This window comes from Amblyomma americanum, chromosome 1 (genome assembly GCF_052857255.1).
Source record: "Amblyomma americanum isolate KBUSLIRL-KWMA chromosome 1, ASM5285725v1, whole genome shotgun sequence".
NCBI classification, from domain to species: Eukaryota; Metazoa; Arthropoda; class Arachnida; order Ixodida; family Ixodidae; genus Amblyomma; species Amblyomma americanum.
In genome coordinates this window covers 211710658-211733032 of record NC_135497.1, presented here as the reverse complement: position 1 = coordinate 211733032, position 22375 = coordinate 211710658, and the positions used below count along the sequence as shown (strand labels likewise).

The 22375-nt window shown below is 43.2% G+C and overlaps 1 protein-coding gene across 2 annotated transcripts in view; it reads right to left on the bottom strand.

The window, feature by feature from the left end:
* Positions 1–22375, bottom strand: part of mdy (diacylglycerol O-acyltransferase) — a 206274-nt gene that overhangs the window by 52085 nt on the left and 131814 nt on the right. For both annotated transcript variants that reach the window (XM_077648416.1, XM_077648417.1), the window contains 2 exons: positions 11970–12053; positions 4779–4882 (listed from right to left, as the gene is read on the bottom strand). In XM_077648416.1, the coding sequence (XP_077504542.1) occupies positions 4779–4882; positions 11970–12053 (188 nt within the window). The remainder of the gene's footprint in view (positions 1–4778; positions 4883–11969; positions 12054–22375) is intronic.

The following is a 22375-nucleotide window of genomic DNA, read 5'->3' as shown; positions in this document are numbered from 1 at the left end:
GTATAAAGCTATATAAGTATTAAGGGGCGACGTGGCTTTCAAATCGCGAAAATCTAAAAAAAAAATTTAATTTGAGAAAACACCAGATTTCGTATCTATAAGGTTTTTCTGATTATACTCTGAAAGATTTTCTTTTAAAATGGCGCAGAAGTGAACTTAAACCTTTTTTGGGACCATAAGTAGCAAAAACTAGCCGAGATCTTGGTGAAAATGCCAGTAAAAGTGTTTCTTCACCTGACTTCCCTGCTTGTAGCAAGCATAGCACGACAATGGGTCCGTGGATTTTCATGCAGTTTGTTGCATTGTGAGCTTTTATAAATTCTTCGTGCTGTGACATTCCTAACATTCCGAATTAATTTCTCATCTTTTACTCTGTCACTAATTTGACATGACAGTAATGAGTGCATTATGCAAGCATGGATGTAATGTTCTGTGTAGGAAAAACTCAGGTTAATAAAAATATCTGGAGAATGTCACTGCATGAATAATTCTTTTAGCCAAAATTTAAGAGTGACTCTAGGCTCCTACCACGTTTTGTTGCCACGCCAGGCTTTCTGCAAGTTTGGTAGAGCAATGAAAAAACTAAAAAATGTATGCCAAAACTACTCAAGATATATGAGTGAAAGAAATCTAAGGTTCGACGAAATCTCGTCTGGTCGGGTGAATACATTGGCGAAAATAACGAAGCGCCGGCCAAAAGGTGTTGTAAAGATGGAAGGACGGGAACAAGAGTGGACAAGACTTCCGTGTGGAAGTCGAAACGTCCTTCCATCTTGACAACACCTTTTAGCCGGCGCTTCGTTATTTTCGCCAATATATGAGTGAAAATCTGAATTTATTCATTTAGTGCACCTCCCAATAAGCATGCCAAATTCATCGCTCTAAGACAAAAAATAAAAAATTTCATGTCAGAGAGCGGTGTCCCCCCTTAAAATTACATGGCAGCTTATTGACCTGTTCAGTAATGGCACATCACAGATTGCCCTACTGCAATTTCTTGGCCAAGAAAATTTTCCCCTATACTATAAATGGTTGCCTCATAACAGTTTTTTTTTTGCAGACGTGAAAACAACTAGTCACAGAGCCTTTTTTCAATGACTGCTTTTCCATCAAACCAATCAGTGAGACAGGCATGCCCTATACCTTCTTGAAAAAAATGACATGTTCAGGATGTAAGGGAATTTTGGGATGAGTGTGCTACAGAACAAATTTATAGGGGCCCTGCCTCACAACCCAGCTTCCTGGTATTGATATCAGCAAATGAACCATGCACATCCCTTCATACCTGCCGGCACTTAAGCCAAGCAGTCTGAACAGCAGTACAGAAATTTTTTTTTTTCGTGCACTCATATCCCATAAAATTTTGCTGCTGAATGGTCATGTTAGCTTTTTATTTTGTTTACCTTGAAATGACTTGTTCAAGCCTGGTGAGGCTAAGCATACCAAAAACAGCTAACTGAAACCGCACATATGCTTTTAATGCTACCACTGTTAATGCTGCTTGAAGCCGGGTTGAAAGAAGAGCCAGAAAAACTCGCTTTGACGGTCAGCTATTTGCACTGCAAGCACCATCATAAAGCTTTGTTCATAGAGTAAGAGCTAGACTCATACATCAGCTATTACACAGCACACTGCAATCATAAAATTTTGACACAGTCCCTATGCAGCAACAACAAACAGGAAGGCCAGTTACTACATTACCATTAATAATAAAAAAGCACAGATGCGAAAAAACAAAGTTAAGGAGAACAGTATGATACTAAAGATATCACAACCATTTTAGATGAGAAAAAATAACATTTAAATTAAGCCTGTAATGCAACAGCATATGCAAGAAATAATACACCATAACTCATCGCTGCACCAATTACACTCTACACTTCTTTGATTCAGTGTTTTAATATGTCACTGAAAGGTTCCTTTTTTTTTTTTTCAAGAACTACGTGCAAAAGGTATGCGAAAAACTACACTAATGCTAAGACATAAAGTAAGCTACCATGCTTCCTATTTTATTTGATCCTGGAGCAAACAAATTAATACCTGAGAAAGTGTGAAAAAAATCTTCACTCACATGCACTTCCTTCATGTGAGTGAAGATTTCCACTGTGAAGTTTTGACCATCACATGAGGCTCATTCAACCATGTTACAACTTTCACATCTGAAGACTACTTTTCTTTCATCAGCTATGTTTTAGTCATACTGAATGCAGAAATGGATAGAAGAGGTTATTTACGGTACTAACAAATAGCTGTTTAATTTTTCATCAGCTTTCCATCACTTACTTGAGGCACGAAATGTACTCTAAAAGCCAGGACTACATACCACCATGTTGAATACAGCATGCAGGCTTAAATTTCTTGTAACTATTCCAGTCTTTTACACTTCTTTAAAAGTTAAAATTTGGGGCTTTTCTTTTCTTTTTGGTTTCCAATATCACACAATATAGCATAAAATGTCTGATACAATTGTATGTACTAGGTGTGGACAGTCAAGTAAAAAAATATTGAGCCGAAATTGAGCCCTGTGCACTATACACTCAATGCAAACTGTATGCCGGAAATCATGGTATAATTATGGTATATATTTTTGAAGACTGTGGGCTATCAGGCATGGAGGGCTCCAGATTGCTTTCGGCCACCTGAAGTTTTAAACGTGCACTGAAATCTAAGTGCACAAGCACTTTTTAATTTTGCCTCCATGGAAACACACTTGCCGGAGCCTAGAGTCAAACCCAAGACCTCAGAATCTGCAGCTGAATACTACTGACGCTCTCTATTGTGGTGTGTATATAAATATTACAGTCCAGCTACAAGGCCTAGACTGATCACACATGCATATGAAATAAAGCTAGCGGAAAAGCAGGCAAATCAAGCAAGACTAAATTTAGGCACCACAAGCAAAAAAAGAAAAGAAAAGGCAAGTAAAACCAATCACGTACAATATTACATGTGACAAAAAGGCACAAAAATTCTAATGATCAACACTTCCTTGATAATATATACATAGCTACAACTGTTCAAGAGGCAATATTTGTTTAATTCAAGAGTGCTGGTGAACAATTACAGCTGTTTATCTTTTTTTAATGCAAAAGCCTCTCTAAATTTTTGAACTTATCAGTGCTTCCAGGCTGCAGAAAAGGCACGTACACAATGACAGGGTTACATTCAATAAACCTTGTAGTGCACACAGCTGCATACAGCATTTCTCCATTGCTTATTGAACATGTGCACACATGCATGGTAAATGCTTGGGACATTCAAAAATCAATACAGTGAAACTTCACTTGAACAAACTTCAAGGGATGCCAGGGAAAAGTTTGTTAAAGTGAAAGTTCACTCAACTGAAATAAGTGTGCAGCAGCTTGCTGCCATTAGGTAAAAAAAAAGGGTGGTCAAATCGTATATCAGCCCATTTATTTGTCACTCTGCTCAAGTTCCGCTTATTAACACCTTGCAAAGAACACTGTAATCATCTGCTGCACTTTCCCACTTAGGAATGCAGCAGTTGGGAACTGAGTCACTGTGTCTAAGCACTCGTGGACGTTCTCTGGCACAGCAGCAGTTTGCTGGGCAGCAAAGGGTTTAACTTTTTCCAGGCCGGTTAGTGCCTCTTTGGCAGATATTTTTGGCGCTTTATCATGACTGGTCGAATCTTTCTCGTCTTCGCCTTCTTCAGGTAATGAACTCTCTCCAATATCTTCCGTAGTGAATGCAGCATTCGTCTTCACCAGGGAGTCACGGGCGGCATACTCCTCAAAAAACAAAGAGCTATCTTCACCTAGTCTTTCTGACAATTCTGGCCAGCCACATGGCTCACTGTTTTCTTCATCAGTGCCATGATCTTCTGCTTAATAGATTGATGTCCACAGCAGTCCAGTTTGCTGCATGCAGACCTGCTTTCTGCCAGTAATTCACTATTGTTGCTGGTTTCACACTCCACCAAGCTCCTGTGAGCATTTCTGCTGCCTGCCGCACATCAATCGCTTCAGGCTTCTGCATTCTTAAATTTATCGGAACGCGCTGCACACGCCACTTCGTGTAGTTTCGTAACGCGGTAATGGAGCGCGGTCGGCGCGGTTCTCAATGTAAAAAAGCGTGGCAAAAAGGGCAAGTTGTACTTGTTTAAGTGTTCAGTATGACCTAGGACACATGGGATGGCGCCACGAAAACTGTTCGTAGAACTGAAATGCACACTGCATTGATGTTCGTTAAACTGAAGGGCGTTTGTATTGGGTTCAATCACGCTACGGTGGGCGGTTTCAAAAAAGTTTGTACAATTGAATACTTCGTTTAAATGAAGTTTGTTAAAGTGGTATTTTACTGTATATGCATGCTGTATGACCATGGCAACTGCCTGCAAAATCCAACCCAGTCTTGTCAAACTTCCTTGCCTGCTCCCTAGTCGTGCATAAAACAAATACACTAGGTTAAATCTCATCTTATATTTTATGACTTCCTCTCACCAGTAAAGCCAAGTTCTGAGCAGCCCTTTTCTGATGGCCAGCCATGGCAAGCATGACAGCAAATTCACCAGTGAAGAGAGCCAAAACAAAAGTATCCAGAAAAGAAACCTCACTGAAACCTGAACACACATTTTTGCACCTTTACTTCATCTCCTTACACCATAAGTTAAGCAAGTGATCATACATACTATCTTTTTGCAGAAATTCCTGGATCAACTGTGACTATACATTGGCACATTGCAAATTTATATCATTATCAACATCTGTGTGCAAGAACAGCAGTTGGATAATGAAGTTCAAATGCAGAATGCTCACAGATTCCAGAAACCGGCGAAACAGAAAACGTTTCCTTATTCTTGATGACCTTGGAAAGTTGAGCTCGTAGCAGAGGGTTGGCACAAAAATGAAGTAATAAATATCTGCAAAAGCAAGGCAACGCAGATATCATCTTGCCATCATCTTGCAGATATCTTCTTGCCATCATGCAGGAGAGCTAAACATGAATGCCAAAATAGCTATTGTTAATTTTAGATAGACAAACCCGGATATATCGAACTCGAAGGGGATCACGGAATAGTTGAATATATTCCTAATTCGATATACTATTAAAAAATGGCAATATAGAAGCTTATCTGTATCTGGAAACAAAAATACTTTGCACCCATGCTCATGACACGCTTCTTGCAGCTATGTGCCACCTGCTGGTGTGCTGGCAGCGCACCACACACTAGGCACGGCTATATCTAACCTGCTTTGCACTTACACCATAGCGGACGGTTCTTTCGAACTAGCCATTGCTTATCATAAGATATCTAATCCTGTTGCAAGTACACTACAAACCGAATAATCACACATTAAAATGAAGGTACAATTGGTTTCGGCAACACTTCTGGCAGTGAGGCATACCAGCCGAGGGCTGCCAACAAGCTTAGTGGGAGACATGGGTCTTGAAATGGTGAAAAAAAATGTGTAAATTTCGATTTTCCAAAAATGGCATATTCGTATTCAATACATTCTAAAGTATCTACCTATGAAGTTTCAAGCTATCATTCAGCCTCCAAGTACTATAAGATTGGTATATTTGATGCCTCTGAAGGCCCAAAAAAGGCAAGTTTAGAGCAAAATGCAGCCAAACTTGTGCCCCCGTCGCTTCCTGCAATGGCATCCACAATGGCCGCTGTCTTGGTCTTGTTCAAAAGCTGGTGCTCTTTCCTACATCCTGGTGTTATTCGTTATTATGAAATCTTCTTAGAATGTCCACATTCCACTGTTTTCCGAGGCCTCTACAACGGCCTCCGAATGAATGGTGGGCGCACTTCAAATGAGATTTTCTCACCTTTGCATTTTTTGGCAACATGTCTGGCCCTATGGAAATTTTCTTTACATTTTTACCATGCAATTTTAATTAGTAATCTTTTAACACTGAATTCAGAAAGAACTGAACTTTGGAGTTATGCTATTTTATTATGGCTGAGCCAAATATATCAAATTTTCAACTATAATGTCACCTAATTATATTTCATAACTATGGTGCTTTGACAAAACTGAACACTTTTATATAATGATGTTCCTAAATAAACATACAAATAGCATAGCTCTCCATGGCAGGCATTTGGTTAAAGCTCCATTTCCATCAAAACCAAAGAACATTGAAGGAAAGTGTCTTAAACCCACAAGAAATTATGTAATCAGGCTTGAGCTATTTTTCCATAACATGCATGGGAACTAACTGAGATATACTAAGGCCATTTACATTTTTGAAGACAGGAAGAAGAAATACATACATACACCTAATTTCATTATGATATCTCTAATAACAAAAATTTATTTTACGACCCACATCTCCCCTTAATGCTTCACAGCATGAGTACAAGAGATCAAAGGCCACCCTCAAGCACTCCCCACAATCTACATGTCATATAGCATAGGCACTGGGTTTTCAATCTGCCGGCGGTGGGGCAATTAGCGCCTTCTCTCTTTCATTCGTTCCTTTCTCTCTCCCCCTCCCTGCCCATGTTTCTTCGCAAGAGATATACACAGGCACTATATATGTAAACATCAGTTTTATTTACCTCTATTCAAGCGAATATGCTATAAAGACTGACCCCATGGTTCTTAAGATAATAAATAATCAAAACAGACTGAAAAATACGTAAACTTTTGGTAAACAATCATAACAACCTTAGCCAAAGTGAGAGAGAACACTGGGACGCAACACAAAAATTTCCACAACAAGCTAACAATACAAATATGACAAACTCATTACAATCTCTTTGTTCGTAAAAGCCACTGGGCAATACAAACATTTCCACACTAAGCTAACAATTCAAAAATTGAAAATTTTAAACTCTTCATGTCTAAGAAACAGTGAGCAGTACAAACATCGCCACAATAAGCTAACAACTCAAATTTTAAAGACTGATTATAAACACTGTCTTTCAAAAATGTAAACAAACTACCAAACTCGATACAAAACAAAAGACAGAAACAGGAGTCAAAGACCAAAGGTTGTAATGACGAAGTGGCAACACAGGGAACTGAATGCAAATTTTATAGGAGGGAATAATTTGACGTCAGGGGCTGTGACAGCTTGAAGAAAGCTGGCCTATTTTACTATGATAAAGTTCACTATCCTTCATTTTATTCAAAGGCTACAGCACAATCAAGAATGTGTTTCTTTGCACAGTTGACCTCCAAATAAAATCGCCCGCGAGGTCACAGATTTATTTTGCAGGCAAGCTCTTTGTACCCATGGAGAAGTGCCATGTAATCTAACTGCACTTGTCCTATTGATGACCTCAGGTAAGTTTTCACGCGACGGAAGCATGAAAATTACCTCTCAGATGTGCGCAATGTGACTGAGATAGCGAAAGTAATTTTGATATGCTTTTCACAACTAACAATTTCAACAAGGCCAGGTTGCATGGTATGTTTGCCTCCTCCCTGGGAGCAAGCCTTTGCCGAGCTTCAAGAACGGGGGAAAAGATAGCAAAACTAGTGTTGTGAGGTGCTCTTCATGCGAAAAGCAAAAGGCAGAGTTACTCTGCAGACTGCTTACTTTGAAAGGTACATTCATAGTTGGGTGTTTTGCAATTTGGGTGTTCAGGGAGGGTTCAAAGTAGTGGAAAAGACTGCAGAGCAGCAAAGAAAAACCTGTGCTTATCAAGTGGCCATTCATTTGATTCTGCATACAGACTTGGAGCAGGAGAAGATAGGAAAGCTCCTGTAGCCAGCTGGATCCCTTGATGGTGAACTGGAACTAAAACTTGTAATTTTTTATCCTTCTCTTTTGTTTGTTGGAGACAAATCTATACACCGGTGGCAGTTCAAGGCTGTGCTTCAGGCTATGCTATCCTTCCAACTTTTAGCCAACTGCAGTTCTTTGGTTGATATGTCCAAAGCCATACATGTTATATATGAAAGACGACATGCTGCCCCCTGGCCCCATTGGTCAATCTCCGGGGCAGCGCAGCCTCCTGCAAAAATTTCGGTACCTATGCAACACGTCACTTAGTTTCACAGCGCTAGCGCTGCCAGCAACCAATCTCCATGTGCGAGCCAATCAATCTCCATGTGCGAAAAATGACTGAAAAGCGCCATTAAGAAAAGCACTACCTGCAAGGGAGGTGGCACAAAGTTCAGAATTTCGAATGACCGGAGAAATTGGAATTCAATATACTGAAACACTTTCCTATGCTTTTTCATAAGATTTTGAAAGGGGTAATCTGTGTTCGATACAGCGAATAATCTGAACTATTCGGTTTCAGTATATCCAACTTTACTGTAAAGCCTGCTGCTACTTACAACTAATGTTATAACAGGGCTGGATGAAAAGTTTGGTGATAATGTGTGATGTATTTGTTTGAGAGTGGTGGAAATACAAGATCATCACAGCTTCTAAGCCCTCCACTTCTGTGTATTCCTTTAGGTGTGGCATAAAAATGGAAAGTGAAAGTTCCTTACAGAAAAGGAAAGATCTTCGTCAGAGCATTTAAAACCATTGGCAAGGTAAGTGGCCTAGGGGAGGGAGTCTGAGGAAAGAAAGATGGCAAGAGGATTAATGGGGAAAAAATTTTCAAAAAAATAGAACTAAAATCATAGAATTTGGATACACAGTTGACTGTCAATAACTCTGACCGAAAGCAAAGGTGACCGATTCAGGTGTTTTGAATAAATGAGACCCGTTTTAATACCCTCAATCATTACAGAACCAAGTGCTTAACCAATAAACCAGCAGTTAGAATTAAAACAGTTTAAATTCATGAGAGTTTACTGCATGGACATTCCAGATGGTGTGCAGAGAGGCTGCAGAACTTTTCAAGGAGGCCAATGTCTTGCAGACAGGGAAACAATAAGTTCAATGCATTGCACTGCTGTGAAGGGCAAGGCATGAGACATTGTTTGTGGCATTCACGCAAGTGTCTTCACAATAAACTGGCAATGCGTTCTCTTGCCTAAATGAAATATAAATTCAAACAAGATATGTTTGAACCACAGTTACTGCAGCATGGATGACTGCCACATTTCAAGTGGTACCAATTAGCTGCTTGCAAAGGCAGCATTCAGATACAGCAATTCATATTTTCAGGAATTAAAACTTCTTGCCCACCATTTAAAATCATGAGCAAAGTGTGCCCAGTACAACAAATTCAGAAACCCTCCCAGTTGACAGAAGAAATAGAGGAATGGCTTCAGTATAACTGAAAACTGAATTACTTGCTATAAGCTGTGTAAAGAGAAAAGGAAACAAAGAAAAAACAGTGTGAAAAAGAGATGCGGGACGGATGTACAGTAAGCTCGTTAATTCGAACTTCAGGGGACCGGGAAAAGAAGTGAATTATCCGACGTTCGAATTATCGAATGGCCTTGAAAAAACTGACAAGAACTATTTGCCTTACAGTACATGTACCGTACTTACTCGCCTAACAAACCCACTCGCGGAATGAACCAGCGCCTCCTCTATTTTTAGAGGAGGCGCTCAATGAACCCAGCCCCCGATTTTTGCCAAAGAATTTGAAAAAAAAAAAAAAAATAAACCGGCAGTTAACGCTTCCCTCCGTTTCACACCGTCACGGTTCACAAAGCATTTCTCGGCAGAGCGCCAAGATGCTGCCCAGCGATATAACATCACGTGTGTTTACCTTTTGACGTTAGCTCTACCTTTTGACGTTAGCTCTAACAAGGTGTGTTGGGAAGCGCACTTGGCAGTGCCAGCGCTTGTCCGGTTGCGCAAGCCTCGTTTTCGACTTTTGCCTAGGAATTTGAAGCAAAAAAAAAAAACCGCCAGTCGTTAACGCTTCCCTCCGTTTCGCACCGTCACGGTCCACAACGCATTTCTCGGCAGTGCGCCAAGATGCTGCGCAGCGATAACATCACGGTGTGTTTACCTTTTGACGTTAGCTCTAGCAAAGGAGGGGAAGCGAGTTCTTGGCAGAGTGCCAGCGCTTGTCCTGGCCTCGTTTTCAGTATGTACTACGTCCGCCTTATCGTGCCATGGGCGCTTAGGGTTATCGTGCCATGGGCGCTTAGGGCGGATGCCGTCTACTGCCACTCAATCATTGGAACACACGACGGCAGCAAACGCCTTTTGCAGCGAACGATGCTAAAAGCCGGCGTCACGATCGCGGCTGACCGCATGCTTCCGTTGGCGACTGATGGGTAGAACGATGGACGACACTCGCAAAGAAAAAGTTTTTCGCACGTAATTTGTAGCGCCCGTCCGAAGTCAGCCTTTCATGGGCATTGGCTGGGACCGCGCCGACAGTACTTATCCGTATTTTCGAATTAACAGGGCTCGAATTAACGAGTATTTAGTTGCGAGTTTCGGAGGCTGCGCGGAAAGGAGGGTAGGCAGCCGCCACCGCGGCCGCCAACCCTCCGGCGCCGCCGGCCGCCGCGTCGGTGATGGCGCCATTTAGGCTTTACCCACTCTTCCATGGTTTTGGTTTGGTTTATATGGGTTTAACGTCCCAAAGCGACTCAGGCTATGAGAGACGCCGTAGTGAAGGGCTCCGGAAATTTCGACCACCTGGGGTTCTTTAGCGTGCACTCACATCGCACAGCACACGGGCCACTAGAATTTCGCCTCCATCGAAATTCGACCGCCGCGGCCGGGATCGAGTCCGCGTCTTTCGGGCCAGCAGCCGAGCGCCATAACCACTCAGCCACCGCGGCGGCCTCTCTTCCGCGGTTTTGTCTGGCTCCATCTTCTGTCCCGGCTTAGGACGTGCGCTGCGCTGCCTCTAACTATGCGGAGGTGCTTTTGTTTTTGTTTGTTTGGTCACATGCTGTGTGCCAAGCCGCTCAGACGTGGCGGCGCCCGACTTCGGAGCTTGGCCGGACCAAGTAGTGTGGTTCGAATTATCGAGGTTCGAATTAACGAGCTTTCACTGTAGTACGGTCTTCCATCTCATGCTCCTGAGCAGACAAGGGAAGGGAAATGAGGGGCGTTTTGGCATACATATGAAGGAAGCGAACAGTCACTGAAACCAAGTAGCATAGGGGAATTTTTCAATCTATTTTTTTAATTTGTGGTGTAGACCAATGGGAAATTAATAGTGTAAATATTTTATCGCTGGAAGGTAACCGATTAGAAAGCAGAAGAAAAACAACCACATGCCGCCAGTGGGATCCGTACCCACAACCTCCAAGTTTTGCATCCGATGCTCTACCAACTGAGCTATGGCAGTGGCTGTCCAATCTTCTAATTTCGCGGATATATATGTTGTATGCAACTTAACCTCGAGAGTGTTCACCAGCGCTACCCTTGTCCATAGTGGCGGACTTAATACATCCGTTATTGCCAAGAGTCAGGTGATTGTACGGTGAAAACAAGCTATGTGAGAGCCCTCTTATCCTACACTATGGCATCAAGGCTGCCAGAACAGAGGAGAGTCATGAGAGTATGGCTCCAATAAAAGATCTGCGGCTTGTCAAAGAGCTGCAATTAAAAATGCAGGGGACAAGCTCCGCCTTAAGGGTATGACGTGATAGTGTTAATGGGTTAATGCCCATATATTGGAATGGGTCATTCTGTATACTTTACATTCACAGATCCCTGGGAGTCTTCATGCTACTCATGGCGCAGAGATTAAGTGATGCGCTACTGCCCTGCGATGGCAGGTACTGCCACTGGTGGGGCTCGAGCGACCCGGGTTTCTCTTCCAGACTGACCAATCGTTAATTTAACTGCCGCCTGCCACAGTGGACAGTTTGCTCACGATCCGGTGGACAAGTTGCGACAATGCCACAAGGTCACATGACCTAGGTTGCTTCTATAAGGATCTATTGCTCACAACGCCACCACTGGATTTTCTGCAGAATGTGAGCCTGAATGCTATTTCGTTAAAATACTGAATTCTAAAACATCTAATGAATCTATTAACTTACTGTAACCACGCACCCACGTGTGCAAGCTTTTGCAGTGACACTGACCAGGAAAGTTGATATAGATATCAAAATTCTGAAAACAGGCAAACAGCAATTGGTAAGTGAAATACATCTTACCATACAGGTTCAGATTATCTGGGTATGTGACAAACTTTGTCAGGTGTCCGTTGGTGGTACGTCCATTTGCTCCATGGGTAATCTCTGAAAAATGTGTAAATACATTGAGAGGCACTATTCGGCAGAAATTGGAAAGGTTTCCCTGGCTTTACATCTGGTAGGACATTCTAGATCGGAATAATAAAGTATGACACCCTTGGCTCCAATAGCATCCCTAATATTGCAGATCTCTGGGCTGTGAGGAGAACTTTTGAAATCAGACACACAATAGAAACATATAAAAACAGACATGTTTAACAAACACACACACAATGGTATTTAAAGGGCCCAGGCACAATTCCTGAGTGATAAAATGGCCATGTCCTGGAGGACAGAAATAAGCACCTCCATCATGAGCAAAGCAAAGGCAGTGCTCCCTGAAAGCCCAGGAACATCCATTAGATAGAAGTCACTACACAACTTCATTGCACTACTGTGTAGGTATAAATGCAAGTTTTGAGGTGATGTACTAAGGCGCAGTTGTATGATTATATGGTATATACTATTAAACAAGTGACATATTTAACCTATGACTGCTCACCCTAGTGTGCTAATATTATTTTATGCTAATTTTCTTAATTGGCAACTTCCTTCTACTACAAGTGTTGTCTACCTGTGTTTATAGGCACAAGTAAAAATGGTGCATCTTCTAACAGGTCCGCTCACTCACACAAACACAATGTCTACAACACCCCCTCTCCCTATAGTTTCATGTTTTTCTTATCCTCTTTTTTTTCTTCACAATCACTTTTATGAGATGAAGCAGTCACTGAGCATAGTCAACAAAGAGAAATGTTTCGAAACCCATACAGGTATCTTCGCATATAAATTCGCCAACACTCCTGTACGTCCTGCTCATTGTGAACAAAAACCCATATGGATTTCAAAACGTCTTTCCCCTTTTTTTTTTTTCAAATATAGTCAGTGACATGCTTTTTCATTTCATCAGATCAGAATACCCGACCTCATGGATTTCCGTCGAACTCTCGACTACATGCAATAACATTTTTCTGCTACTACCCAAAAGCTTCACTGTAGCTTCCCTGTAAATCTTTACATAGTGACGGGAACTTTTTCCTCACTGTTTTTGAGCTCTGAATTGCCAATTGAGGGTGCTACTAATGCTCTGTTGCATGGCCCCACAGCAAATCCAGTGGCTGGGAGGTTGAAAAAAAAAAGAGGACGGGAAAGCACACAAATTACATGCAACTGCACACAGCATATTCAGGTGTCTGCAAACAAAATAATGAGACACCGATTCCCTAGGCTATCCTAAAAACAAGGAAGATGCACTTCAAGGCAGGTGAAACATACAAGAAAAACAAAATAGGACTGGCATTTGCCTGAGAGAGCCACATAGTGCCGATGATACCATGTGCACACCCCCCTGAAGGAGGGTAAATATCGCGGCAGATTTGAACCGAATACAAAAAAAGTACTGGAATGAAAGGTACATGCATACATATAAACATGCTGCTGGTAAAAAATTAGGCAGTGGCTTAGCTCTGGTTAAGCCTGGATATACAAGCGAAAAGCTTCAGTTATGCTTGGTTTAGTTAGTTATATTGATTTTAATGGCGCAAAAGCAACTGAGGCTATGATGCGCCAAACACACGGTTAGAGCTTTTGTTAAAGGTTACGCTTTTTATATCTAAAGTTTGTATAAAACATTGGCTTCTCTGAGAAATTTAAAAATGCTGGAAAAATCAACCAGTGCTTAATCTCCTAAAAGTAGCATGGGGTGTAGTGGGATGTATTCATTGCACAATGTTGTGAAATATTTTTTCCTCAGTTGTTCCAGTTTTTTGCATACAATTAAAATGCGGTTTACCGTGAGTTCATCGCCACACATTTCGCAGAGAGGTTTGTCTTTTTTTGTCAGTAAGAAGTTGTGAGTAAGGTGTGTGTGTCCAATGCGTAGTAGACACAAAATAACTTCTATGAAACGCTCCTGATGTGTACATGATCTCCATTCTCCCAAAACAGGTTTTATAGAATGTAGTTTGTTGTTTGTTTGTTTGTTTGTCCCATGTAATCTGCCACTTATTCCTGAGTTTACTGTGCAGTAATTTAGAAAAATCCCTCTGTGGTATGTTAACTTGTTTTATATGGCCAATTCTAGCTTGTGCTGCGCAAGCATCTGCTCTCTCATTACCTAAAATTCCAACATGGCTAGGGACCCAGCAGAATATAATGTTATGTTTTTGCTTTGTAATTTTAACTATGTTATGTATGATTTTTCCTATTATGGTTTCAGCAGCGTTTGTAGAATGCAGCGCTTTTAGCATACTCAGTTAATCGGTGTAAATGATGCTATTTTTTGTTTTGTTTTACTATTTGTTCTACAGCTACAAAGATGGCATAACACTCCGCAGTAAATACCGATGCATACTGTGGCAATCGTATCATTTTTTCATTTGTTCCTTGAATTACTGCACTTCCGACATGACTTTCTGTTTTTGAGCCATCAGTGTAAACTTCAGTGTAAGTGTCATTTTTCTTGTAGTGCAAAGAACTCTTGCAGTATGTGCTCTTGTGGTATTTTCTCTTTGTTTACGTGTGTCAATGTGAAGTCACACACCGAAGGAAGGCTGTACCATGGTGGTAGAAATTCATGTCTTTGTGCAATATTAGGTAGGGCGTCCAGCACTGCTAAGTCTTCACATTTATCTTCAAAGCGCATTATTAGTGGCCTGATAAAATGTGGTTTATTATTGAATAATCTCCTAGATGGGCACTTGGTAACAATGGGATAGCAGAGATGTTTAGGGAGAGAATGGGTTTTTAGGATGTACGTGCATGTTAGTGTGACTCTTCTATCCTCTAGTGTGGGGTCATTAGCTTCAACGTAAAGACTATTTACCGGGGATGTTCTATATGCTCCAGTTGATAGGCGCAAACCAAGATTATGAACAGGGTCCAGTCGTTTCAAGTAGGATGCTCTTGCCGAACCATATACCACACACCCGTAGTCCAGCTTGGAGCGCACCAAAGAGCGATATATTTGCAATAGGCATGCTCTATCGGACCCCCACCGTTTTCGCGAGAGTACCTTTAATACATTGAGGGCTTGGGATGCTTTCTTTTTCAGGTTGTTAATGTGTGACAGAAATGTAAGTTTCTTGTCAAAAGTGATGCCTAAAAATTTATGTTCCTGTTTGACTGGCAGTGTGGTTTGATTCAAGCACAGATTGGGATCGACCTGTAGGCCTCGTCGTAATGAGAATAAAACAGCTACTGTTTTTTGAGGGGAGAACTTGAATCTATTTTTCTCTGCCCAAGCAGCCAGTTTATTTAGTGTGATTTGTATTTGTCTCTTGCAGGACAGTATGTTGGAAGAAGTGTATGCTATCTGTATGTCATCTACATAAACTGAATACATTACGGACTTAGGTATTACTTTAGCCAAAGAATTCATATTTACTATAAAGAGTGTCGTACTTAAAATGCATCCCTGGGGTACGCCATTCTCTTGGGTGAATGTCATTGATAGAGTTGCTCCCAGACGGACTCTGAATGTGCGGTTAGTCAGGAAGTTGTTCAAGCAGTTCAGCATCCTGCCGCGGATCCCTAGCTCTGCTAGGTCATGGAGGATGCCGAACTTCCACGCGGTATCATATGCCTTCTCCAAATCGAAGAAGACCCCGATACAGTGCTGTTTGTGGATGAACGCCGCCCGGATGGTGTTTTCTAGGCGGACAATGTGATCAGTGGTCGAGCATGCTTTCTCAAATCCACATTGATGTAAATCTAAGAGTCGACGAGATTCAAGTGTGAAGGTCAGTCTAATGCTTATTATGCTTTCGAAAGATTTAGCGATGCAGCTGGTGAGGGCTATCGGTCTGTAATTGTTACGACTTGTTGGTTGTTTTCCGGGTTTCAGAAAAGGTACTATTATTGCTTTCTTCCACTCCTCAGGTATATTCCCAGTTGTCCATATTTTGTTAAAGAATTTCAACAATGCCTGCACGGCAGCCTCAGAGAGATGGGCAAGCATAGCGTAATGCACATTATCTGGGCCTGTTGCCGTCTTTTTACCAGAAGATAATACCCTAACCAATTCCTGGAGTGTGATGGGTTGATTGTAGTCCTCGTGCATACCTGCTGCAAATGGAAGTTTTTGTTTTTCTGCTATTGCTTTGTACTTCTGGAACGTGTTTGTGTAATTGGACGAACTGGAAACTTCAGCAAAATGCTCACCTAGTATGTTGGCCTGTTCTTCTAATGATGTTTGTGTCCCGGGTGTAGTCAATAGAGGAAGTGTGAAAGGGGTATGGTCACTACTGAATCTTCGAACCTTTTCCCACATTTTTTTTTAGGTTACTGAGCTGTTTATTGAGGACACATATTTCTGCCACGAGGATTTCTCGGCATTTCTCCGAACGAATCGCGCTCTGGCCTTGGCCCTCTTAAAGGCAATCAAGTTCTCCGCTGTGGGATACCGACGCAGAGAGCCCCAAGCTTTATTTTGTTGTTTTTTTGCCAATTTGCATTCTTGTGTCCACCATACTTTATGTTTTTTGTGTACGAGTCCTGTTGTTTGTGGTATGGCTAGTGTAGCGGCTGATATTATGCATGTAGTAAACTTTCCATTAATTTCGTCTATGCTGAGATCTTCACAAAATTCTTTTTCTAGTGTGGCACTTGCTGTAAAAAGTGACCAGTCGGCGAGGTGAAGTTTCCAGCGCCGTGGTCTTGTGGGGATGACTGCAGTAGACGATGAGAGGCTGATGATAATAGGTAGGTGATCACTTCCCAGGGGGTCATTTAAAACATCCCATTTAAAATTGTTAAAAAGCGATGGTGATACGAAAGCTAGATCGAGAAAGCTCATTTTTGCCGAGCTTGGGCAACAATAAGTTGCTTTTCCTGTATTTAAAAGACAGATGTTATTTGAGAGGATAAAATCTTCGATTGTTTGCCCCCTAGAGTCGCAGCGCTCGCTTCCCCAAAAAGGGGAGTGAGCGTTAAAATCCCCAACTACCAGATATGGCTCTGGAAGTTCATCTATCAATTCTTCTATATCATGGACTGTTAATGTAAAATGTGAAGGAATGTATACGGAACAGATTGTTAGTGTTTTATAGCTGATGATGCTGACTGCAACCGCCTCAAGTTTTGTATTGAGCTTGATTTCTCGAGCAGGGACGCCGCTTTGGACGACAATTGCGACGCCTCTTGAGAGTCGATTTGCCTGCTCGTGATCGCGTCTAAAAGTTTGATAATGTTTCAGGATATGTACATGTCATGGACCAAGATTGGTCTCCTGAAGACAAAACTATGGGTAACATTGACCCTAAAATATGTGTTATGTCACTATAATTCCGCATAAGTCCTCTGCAATTCCATTGAATTAAAAAAGCCATGCTTGTGTTTTTGAGAGAAAATGAAAGGAGATTTACTTATGTGGTGGGCCCGTTATGAGGGGCCTGTCTTTTTTCCGCTCCAGAGAGCTGTTCCGCCTCTGTAGTGGAGGCGGAGTGGGTGCTGTATCCATCACCTCAACCGAGGTGCTGGAGGACCGCGGAGGGCCCGCGGTTGTGTTAGTTTCAGGCCTCTCCCGACGGGGGGAGGTCCTGCGGGATGCCGACCCATGGACCGGCGCTCCCTGCTTTGAGGGTGGCAGAGCAGCCTTCGCTGTCCCTGCCTGGGGCGTGGATGGCCCTGCCACTGGCTCTGTGAAAGCAGCCTCGGCAGGTGCCGTAGTGCTGTGTGGTGCTACGCCCCCGCGCACCACATCAGCGAAGTTGGGTTTTGCTGTGAAAGAGAATGTGTTCGTAAGCGCAAAACGCCTCCTTGCTTCTATGAATGAAATGGTTTCTTTTGTCTTTATGGTAATTATTTCCTTTTCTTTTTTCCAGGACGGACACGCCCTGGAGTACGCAGCACGGTCTCCGCAGTTTACGCAGCGCAGTGCTGCGTCACATTCCTCAGAATGGTTGCCTTTCGAAGCGCATTTCGCGCAGGGTTTGCGGCCGCGGCAACTTTGTGAGCCGTGACAAACTTTTGACAGCTGAAACATCGGCGGGGATTGGGTATATAATGTCTGACGTTGACTTTCAAGTATCCAACTTCGATCGTTTCGGGCAAGGTACTGGTATTAAATGTGAGGACCATGTGTTTGGTATCTATTTCTTTGTTATCCCTGCGGATCTTGATTCGGTGAACGTCGATTACATTCTGGTCGGTAAGCCCTTCAAGCATTTCAGCTTCTGTAATATGGATAAAGTCTGATTCCGAGATTACACCTCGGACTGTGTTTAGAGATCGGTGGGGGGTTACAGAGACAGAGATGTCCCCTATAGACGCAATGTTAGAGAGTTTTGAACACTGGATGCTGTCGCGCAGCTCAAGAAGTAAGTCGCCGCTGGACATTTTTGAGACCTTGTAGCCAGGGCCCAAGGTATCGGTTAAGCATTTTGACACAAGGAATGGGGATATTATTCTTGCCTGTATTCCGTCACTTTCACTGTGGATTACGTGGAACTTTGAAAATGTTTGTCTCTTTTTTGAGAAAAAATCAGCTGCTTCGTTCCGCCCTCTTTTTAGAGAGCGATCAGGTTTGGATAAGGAGGGAGCCATAAAAAAAATTGTTTTTCGGTCATGGTGCCAGCCACCCACCACAGAGTCCAAAAAGGGGACGGGACAGGAACTTGAAAGCAAGTCCTGACTACGGCAGCTGTACACCTCAACTATAACCAAATATGATACAACTCACGGTAGTTGGTCACATAAGGTTAACCCTCGCCGCCAGGAAAACAGGAAAAACCAAGAAGTGAGTAGGATATAGGAGAGTTGTGAGACAGAGATAGGAAAGTGAAAGATGGAGAGGAGGATAGGAAAAGGCGACTGCCGTTTCCCCCCCGTCGAGTAAGGCCGGAGGTGCCATCTGCAGGAAGCTGGGGCCAAAGTGGTGTGTTGCCTCCGCCAAGGGGCCTTAAGGGTCCAAACGCTCGGCATCGGCTCAACCACCAGGATCCCCTTTTCCCCGGACACGGCGATGCCACGCACGGCGAGGCGCAGGTGCTCGGGTCCGTGGTGATGCACAGTTCACCATCATCCCCTTGCGGGGAGGTCCCTGCGGATGCTCGGGAACCCGCGGTGTCGCCACTCACCGTCACGACGCCTGCAAGCTGCAGGCGCCCCCCTGCGGGGAGTTATGCTTGGTTTGACATCATGGTTATGCTTCGTAGCTTAGCTGGTATTGTATACGTCATTTGGCAAGGCGTATCTCCCATTGTTTAGGCATTTCAGCTGCACGTTTAGCTTTGGCTTTATCATTTTTTTGCTGTTCTGCAGCCAACTCCCAAGCAAGTACTTCTGGATCGAACGAATTTATTTTCTAAGCTTTTCTGCTTAGTCTAGCAGCAGCCGCACTCTCCTTCCCTTCCATGTCGAGCGCGCACGCCTATTCTCTGGCAAGCACATTATATAGCCTCCTTGTGCATGCACATGACGCACATGTGCAGTAGCACGCGGCTGCGCCGAAAGGTGAGGCGACGGAGTCGGCGGCAGCGGAGAGGAGAGACTACCAGCGCGGCGCGTGACGTCACTCGTTTTCGCACATGCGCATAACTCACCGGTTCGGCTCACGCGAAGCTCGGCTCTGACCCGCGTAGTGAAGCTTTTCGCATCAAAATAAGGCTAAAAGCTTTGAACGATGTACCTAGCCCTTCTCGCCAGCTCAAAGAGACTACTGGACAGATCTGGTGCCATGACACAGCTTGATTTAAGTCTTGCAATTATTCACTTCCCGCTTCCACTTGTGCTGCACTACTCCAGGCACACCTTCCACACATTTTTGTATGCATTATCTCATGCATAACCAGGATCTAACAGCAACTTTGCTTTCATGCAGGCTGCCAAAACATTTCACTAACAGCTGCTGTGGGCAATACAGGTGTGGAGTTCAGCAGACCAGTGCTCTAAGAACAGTGCCGGAGTTAGTCTTACACCACAGAAAGTACTCGCATAGATACTAAAAGCTGCTTTCATGCAAAAATGGACACAAACAACACAAACTACGAGCCTATAATTGGAGAAGGAATGAATGAATGAAAACTTTATTGTCCGCCAAGGAGCCCCCAAATCCCCGGTCCCGGCACGCAGGCCTGGGACGCGGGTAGGGGACGCTCCGCAGACTAAGGACAAGTGAAGATGCATTGTTTATTCACGGCCTCAGCTGTCAGGCAAGTGGCTTGCTGCTGGATGGCGGGGTCCTCGCTCCGCAGCGAAACTTCCCAGGCTTCTCTACTGTTGATGTTTAAGCCGGCACCCGGGGAATCGGCGCATTCCCAAATTATGTGATGAAGAGTGCCCTTTTCACTGCAATTTTTACATTTTTAATCTTTTTTATTCTTGGTCTGTGTCAGGTAGACAGACCCAGGCTGGGCAGATGTAATTTCCAGCTTGCAACCGCCTTTAAATGTGCGCCTTATTATTAGAGAGAGACCGATATCTGGGGGTGGAAATATCCTATGTAATTTATAGTCTCAGTAAGTTCGTCGTATGTAATGATGCAATCTTTCATACCTTTGCATCCAGGCTGTTCTACAGCCGCTCGGTAGTAGAGATTTCGAGCGAGCGCGTGCGCAGCCCCGTTGCCAGGGACAGATTCATGCGCAGGTATCCATATGATGAATATTTTTCAATCAGTTGGGTTTGTTGAGAGGATGCGTCTGGCTTCCTCCGAAATTCTACCTTTCGCAAAATTTCAAATGGCTGTTTTGCTGTCGCTAATCATTATGTATGCTCGGGTGCCGACGCAAACGAGTGCTATTGCAACTTCTTCGGCCGTAACTATGTCTCGAGTGCGTGATGAGGCCGCAATTTTAGGTGTACAGTCTCCATCTACCGCTGAAGATACTGCCACTCCATGTTTTCCGCCTGACGCGTCGACATAGGCTACTTCCTCGGCTGTCTTGTTTTCCATATTTTTGGCGATGGTTTTTGCTCTGTGTTCTTTGCATTCTTTGTTGTGTATCGGGTACATGTTTCTCGGCAGAGGTGGAATCGATAAACACTTCCTCGTGTCTAGGGGAATGTATTTTTTTGTGTCAACCTCTGTCTGGTTCGAGGCCTATCCACCCAAGGATGGTTCTCCCCGTTTTTGTCTGGCTCAGTTTTTCTAGCTGCATGATTCTTACCGCCCCAGTTAGTTCCTGCCATCTATTAAGGATTCACCATTCCTTTCAGCTTTTCCGTTGAAGTGAATATGAGGTCTTAGTGCTCGCTTCACGCATTTCCTAATTATGACGTCGATTCTGTCGAGCTCCATTTTCTTAATGTTTAGAAAGGGTGTGGTATAGCAAATGCAGCTTATGATGTAAGCTTGGGTCATCTTTAGGAGGCTGCGCTCTTCGAGGCCGTGGCCTCTGAACGAGACTCTTCTGAATATGCCCGTGACTTGTGCCGCATAGTCTTCTAAATTTCTAATTGTGTTTGTGTTTTGTCCATTGGCTTGAATGAACATTCCCAGGATTCTTATTTCGTCTACTGTCAGGATGAGAGTGGAGTGTTTTCTACCATAATTTTTGTCTACGTCTTTCTTTTTTCTCGGGTGGTAGATGAAAAATTTCGATTTTTCCGGGGAGCAGGATAGACCTCTGTCTGCCGCACATTTAACCACCACGTCTGTGGCAGTTTGCAACTTCTGTTCTATCTCCGCGTCACTGCCCTTATTGATCCAAAGGTTTATTTCATTAGCGTACATGCTGAACTTTAGGCCTTGAATTCGGTTTAAACCAAATTACACTGGCAAGCCCAACATAGATCGAGATGCCCCCATCGCGGAAACTGAGGTGAGAGCACAGATAATCGGCCTAAAAACGAAATTTGCTCCAGTACCCGATGGGATCACAAGCACAATCCTCAGAAAGCTCGACGACACATCAAACTCAGCTTTAACAGAATACATGAACAAGGTATGGGATACCGGGAGCCTTCCGAAGTGCGGAAAAAGGCAAACGTAGTCCTCATACCTAAACCAGGGAAACCGCCTAAATTAGAAAACCTAAGACCCATCTCGTTAACCTCATGTGTGGGCAAACTTATGGAACACGTAGTACAGACGAGACTAACCAAACATGGAAAAAGAAGACCTCTGGCCACACGAAATGGTAGGTTTCAGATCGGGCCTCTGCACACAAGATGTTATGCTCAGACATGACATCCTCGATCAAAGCACCTTGCAAGGACACAAAGGCCATCTTAGGCCTAGACCTAACCAAAGCCTTTAATAACGTAAAACACGACGCAGTACTTGCTGGACTTCAAGAAATCAGAGTAGGTGAGAAAACACACAACTACATCAAAGACTTTCTATCAAACAGAGAGATAATCATGAAATTTCAGGGCATTAAATCCCC